Source organism: Arachis ipaensis, chromosome B01, assembly GCF_000816755.2.
Source record: "Arachis ipaensis cultivar K30076 chromosome B01, Araip1.1, whole genome shotgun sequence".
Taxonomy (NCBI): Eukaryota; Viridiplantae; Streptophyta; class Magnoliopsida; order Fabales; family Fabaceae; genus Arachis; species Arachis ipaensis.
The window spans coordinates 51776557-51782230 of NC_029785.2; the positions used below are offsets into that span (position 1 = coordinate 51776557).

A 5674-nucleotide genomic window follows, 5' to 3' on the forward strand; every position below is an offset into this window, starting at 1 on the left:
TGACTAAATCATGATGGCTATCCTTAATTTGTTGTCTAAATACAACCAAAGATTTGATTGTATTAGGCGAAGATGTCCCTACCAGAATCTGCCTCGACATTTCAGGAAATATTGAATTATGAGTTCCTCCTATCGACACTCTTCGGGTTCTTATACCCTGTGTCAAAATGACATTTGTGACTGTTGGATTTGTTTGTGGCATAGGTATAGATCACATATATGAAGGGTTATTTATTGATGGTTGATAAGCATTATAATTTACCATGTAATGGTAGTATTGACTGTGTGTACCCATCGGAAGATAACCTGAAGGAGGTATCGGGTGTACGAAGGATTGTTTCTTATAGTATTCATACCTCCAGTATATATAACACTAGGATTTTCCAAAGGTGGTGAATAATTTGGAGGTAATCCATATTGAGGCCATGTGACAGGAATGGCCGTCGGAATGTCCTCCGTCGACTGTTGACTAGCAAGACTGGTCGAATGGACTGCCTCTATTTCAGGACCTTTAGTGGAATTTCCACTATCACTATTTGACGTACCCATCGACGTCGAAGCTCTATCTGTCATAATTAATCTACCACTGCATAATCGCACACCACTCAACACGAATTTAACCCAGGGTCCCACCGGGCGTGCCAATTTGTTTCACTCATTTTTTGGTCGACTTTGACAGGTGATGTCGAAACGAGCTTGTGTCAAGATCTCAAGTAGAAGGGAGCAAATACGATTCCTCTGAAAAAGAGTGAGATCGACCTGGGAATTACTTAATTGGTGTTGAGGCAATTTATCTTGATATTACTAATGGTAAACTTATGACAAACGTCAAAGGAGTAACATAAACAAGAAGATGAAAGTGTAAAAAGTTAATTAAAAAAAATGATAATAAAATAAAGCAAAAAACAACGAATGCAACAAAAAGCAAAAGAAAACAAATTAAAGATTGACTTCTGACACTCGTATGCACTTGCAATCCATACTCTTCCATTGCTAGCAGAGACTGGGAATTTTATGAGTTTAGGTGATGATCTAGTATCCTTGAGTGAATCCTGAGCTTATTCTGCATTTCTATTATTTATAGACCGTGAATTTAACTGACCTTGGAGCATGTCGTCCATGATCCCGCTTCCTCCTTTTTCTCAGCCACGACCTTGCCTTGACCATGAAGAACCTTTATCTCCAAGTTTTGACAACTACGTATTCCCTGGTCCCTAAGTAATAACTTGTTCCTCAATTTTCGCTCTCATGTTCCCATTTTCGGCTTAAAGGCTAGTTTAAGCTTTTGATACTTCGACGGAGGTAGCCAATTTCCTTCTAGTTCGACATTTTTTGTAACTCCTCCCATCGACTCCTACTTGCCCAGTTCCTGACCTGCAGTCCAAATACTGCCTCGATGGTCGAAATTACAAATAGTCGAAAAAGTCCGTTTTTTGTACCAATACACACCCAATCATATTGATCTTTCCCAATCATATCACACCCAATTAACCTCAGCGCAATCCAATTTTCGAATGCGAGCCCAACTAAGACACCATTGATCCAACGTCATTTACAACTAAGAACAGCAAGCTCATCGCTCATTTATCTAATTCGATTAGTATGAATTGCAAATATAAAAAGTTATTGCGGTAGATTCTCCTATACGAAGTTTCTCTCAATTTTGCATATTCTCACAGGGTCCTTATTGGACCACATTACTTTCCTTACCATAGACGATTCCTTATTTTTGGTCGTAGGTACCAAATTGAAACATGTTTAGTCTTTTATTTTTGGAATTAACAAACGGGATGTAAGCCAAGAAACATGTTTATTTATTTATTTGGTTACCTACGGTATCTCCCAATCTGATAGGTCAAGAATTAATTTATCGCGGTTCTGAGCTCCATTTAAGGGTTTGCCGCTGATTAATGAGTTGCTGCATGCACAAGGCGGGATTCGAACTCCTAATACTTACTTAAGCAGACAAATGAGGTGACCGCTTAACCCACCTAAATTGGTTAGAAACATGTTTATTTATTTCCAGAATTCCATTGACGTGAATATCTTTCACTTTAGTTTTTATTTTTTATTTTTTTTGGTCTATTTCTTTCACTGTATGTTGGACTTTTTATTGTTGACATTAATGTTTTAGGTTGAGTCTTTTTTCTGTTGGTAATTGAGAGATTAGGGATTTTGTAACATCATAGTTTTTTTTTGACATGCTGTAACGTCATATATCGATAGCAGTAGCACTTTGAGTGCACTGGGTATTTTTTTTTTTTTTGGTCAAAAGTGCACTGGGTATGTCACGAACGATTCGGGAAACTCACGGGCCCCTGTGCCATTCTATCTTTAGGCCCATATTATTTTAGCCCAATTTTCATACACAAGAAGTCTCCAAAAATATTAGAAGAAAGGGTGAGGTTTGACTGTCTGAGTTGATGTTTCTATATACGACGCGGTATGGGGGTTTGTGTTTCTATTTTCAACTGCCAAAAAGAAAACAGAAAAGAATTCAACTTTCTATCTATCATCAAGGTGAGTGTTCGCAGCAACTGAAACAGAAGAAATGGCGGCTGCTGCTGCTGCTAATGCTACTGCACACTCCTTCTCGAAAGTTCTGGCAACCAATCTGCCACGTCAGAATAAACTCCATTACGGGGAACTTTCAGCTCAGGCGATTACGCCGAGACCACTCAAGGGCTCGTTTCTCGGCGCCAAGGTATTCTGCGTTCAGCCTTGCACCCTAACACCTCAATTCGTGTCTTGTTGCAACACCAACCGCCGGCGCCACCCTCTCGCTTCCACCGCCATCTCCTTCAGCCTCCCCACCGCGTAAGCCCTTTCTCTCTTTCTTCTCTTCGGTTCTCCCCAATTCTCCAAGTTATCGAGTTGTTCAGATTTGTTGTGCAGAAATCCAGAGAGAGTTTCTTCGGTTGACAACGTTCCCAAGTGAGTATCTCCAAATATAAGCCACTATTATTTTTATATTTATTTTGATTGGCATTGTTTGGTTGGTTGTGTTTTGATGAGAGGAGATGGTCTGGGAAGGGTATAAAGTCATTCGCGATGGGAGAGTTGGAGGCTAGGAAATTGAAGTATCCCACTACGGGGACCGAAGCCCTTATAATGGGAATTCTCATTGAAGGTAATAATATCATATCCTTCTCTCCAATTTCCCTTTTTTGATTCCTCATAATATTTGCTTATCTTCTGCTGCATTCAAGGGCTTGTTACCATAATCGCTGCCACAATATTGCACAGCGGCAGTTGCAGCTGCATTTGGTACAATTTTTCATATCATAAGAGAACTGCACCTGTGACTGCAGCTGCAATTTAAAATGATTCTTGGTTTAGGGTATCGTTTTGGGATACAACGTTATTCCTCCACTAGATGAAAATTGAGATAGATAAATGTGCAGGGCCTTGAAATTTTGGATAACAGCTTGGTTTAGTCATGTTAGTCCTGAAATAGGAGAGTATTGATTAAATTGTGCTAATCATGTCAGCTATTAGGTGGAAGTAGTGTAAGAGCATTTAATAGTTTCACATGTGAGGACTTTACACAGATATTATGAATATCAGTCAGGTTCTATAATTTAATTTTCAATTTATTTTACCATTTAGCCATCTAATTTCTTGTGCTTCTATTTTCCTCCTTTCTCACTTTTTTCACTGCCTGTTCTCTTTGATAGAATTAGAATCTTATCTGACAACTATAGTTGGAAAGTCATCTACTTAGTTTGTATTCAAAACACTTATGGAGTTAATTCCCTCCCCAAACAAATTCAAGGGATCAAAGATACTTTATCTGTCTGAGTGTCTTCATTTGAGCTGGAAAATCCCACTGTTGCAAGTTGCAATGTACGTCCCATCTAAAGGCACTCATTTATAGATGCACCCCACAACATACATTCTCTTGTGTTTATGCCTTTATGGCATTTCTTATGTTTCAGTGTATTCTAGTTATTTGCATCCCTTGCAATGTTACTATGTCTTTCAATTTTATGTTTAGATGCCAAAGTGACAGATCTTTCTCCGGGCTGTAGGAACTAATGTAGCTGCTAAATTTTTGCGAGCGAATGGGATTACACTTTTTAAGGTGCGTGATGAAACTGTGAAGTTGCTCGGGAAAGCTGATAGGTTTTTCTTCAGCCCTGAGCATCCTCCATTAACTGAAGAAGCCCAGAGGGCCCTTGATTGGGCGGTTGATGAAAAACTAAAATCTGGTTAGTTCTCACCCTTTTCTTATCCGTTGTTATTTTAAATATAATTTGGAAAAACAACCATTTGTACCTATAAACTTTACGAACGCTGACAAAAATACACATTAAAGAACTAACGTTGTATCCGTCAAAGATGGATTCCGTACAACAAAGTACTCAAATTCTAAATTTATGTTGACTTTCTAATAAAATTCCAGAATTACCCCATCCTTTATCTTTAACCCCTCCTCTCTTCTTTCCCAAATCTCAAACACCTCCATTGCCACTACCTTAACCACCCTCTATTCTCTACTACTCCACTAACCACCACTGCCGCCATCTTTCCACGCTGACGATGACAAAGACGACAAAAAGGCAACTAGGCAATCCATCTGTTCCCACGCAACGCTACCACCTTCAACTGCAGCCACCCAAACTCCGCGGCGGCCCCAGCGCTGCCTCAAGCCCATGCACAGATCACCTATACCTTGGCACAGTGGCAAGTTCAGAGTTTAGAGCCACCAGATTCAAGCTCCAGCAGCGCCGATGCACAGCGATGCCGCAATGCCTCTCCGGCCAAGACCCCGTCTAATGCCGCCACAAGAAGGAGAAGCTCCGGAAGCGAGACTGAACCGAGATCCAGCACGCAAGGTCCCTGCCTGTGGTGCGATTCAACTCCTCCTAGGTCCACTTCAAGCTCATGGACTCCATGGAGAAAGGTCCTATATTTACAACAGTACAAATTACAAATTTATTATATAATTAATGAAGTTGAACAAATCTCCTGTAACTAATAATTTATTTGTTTTTATCTATACCCAAATTGAACCAATTGAGTGTATTCATTGTTCAAATTCTCTCAGAAATCTCCAATCATATATATGTTAGGATACTTGTCAAGTCAGAGAATGACTCCGATAACCACAACGGCAATGGAGGTGTGTGGCGTTGACCGTGACGAAGATGACGCGGGGTTTGGGGAAGAGGGGGAGAGAAAGGGGGAGGGATCCGGTTGGAGAGGTTGTGTCGGTGATCAAGTTTCTTGGAGATGGGTTCATGAAGATGGAAATGCCGTCATGGTAGCGGTGGTGGAGTAGCAGAGAAAAAAGGTGGTTAAGGTGGTGGTAATGGAGGGATGTGAAAGTTTGAGTGGGAAAGAAGAGATGGTTGGGAGTTGATGTTGAAGATAATGGTGGGGCTAATTCTGGAATTTTATTAAAAAGTCAACATGAATTTAGGATTTGGGTACTTTTGTCGTACGGAATCCATCTTTGATGGATACAACGTTATTTTCCTTCTTTAATGGGTATTTTTGTTAGCGTTCGTAAAGTTCATTGGTACAAATGGTTGTTTTTCCATATAATTTATGCATTCCTAGTTTTGTATTTGAAATTTAAGTTGATTGAGGTTTAAATTTTATTTAGTTTGATAGTTTGTTTTGTTTCTCTCTCTCTCTCTCTCTCTCTCTCTCTCTCTCTCTCTCTCTC

The 5674-nt window shown here is 39.9% G+C and overlaps 1 protein-coding gene and 1 long non-coding RNA gene across 3 annotated transcripts in view; both read left to right on the forward strand.

Moving 5' to 3' along the window:
- LOC107630388 (ATP-dependent Clp protease ATP-binding subunit CLPT2, chloroplastic) overlaps positions 2430 to 5674 on the forward strand; it is a 4655-nt gene continuing 1410 nt past the window's right edge. Inside the window, exons 1-4 of one of the 2 annotated variants that reach the window (XM_016333505.2) lie at positions 2430 to 2817; positions 2896 to 2934; positions 3021 to 3130; positions 4032 to 4211. In XM_016333505.2, the coding sequence (XP_016188991.1) occupies positions 2552 to 2817; positions 2896 to 2934; positions 3021 to 3130; positions 4032 to 4211 (595 nt within the window). In that variant the 5' untranslated portion in view covers positions 2430 to 2551. Of the gene's footprint in view, positions 2818 to 2895; positions 2935 to 3017; positions 3131 to 4031; positions 4212 to 5674 lie in introns of both variants that reach the window. The other variant, XM_016333497.2, reaches the window with a different exon arrangement.
- On the forward strand, positions 4552 to 5616 carry LOC110271149. Its single transcript, XR_002361414.1, has 2 exons — positions 4552 to 4906; positions 5076 to 5616. It is a non-coding gene; the product is annotated as an uncharacterized LOC110271149 (long non-coding RNA).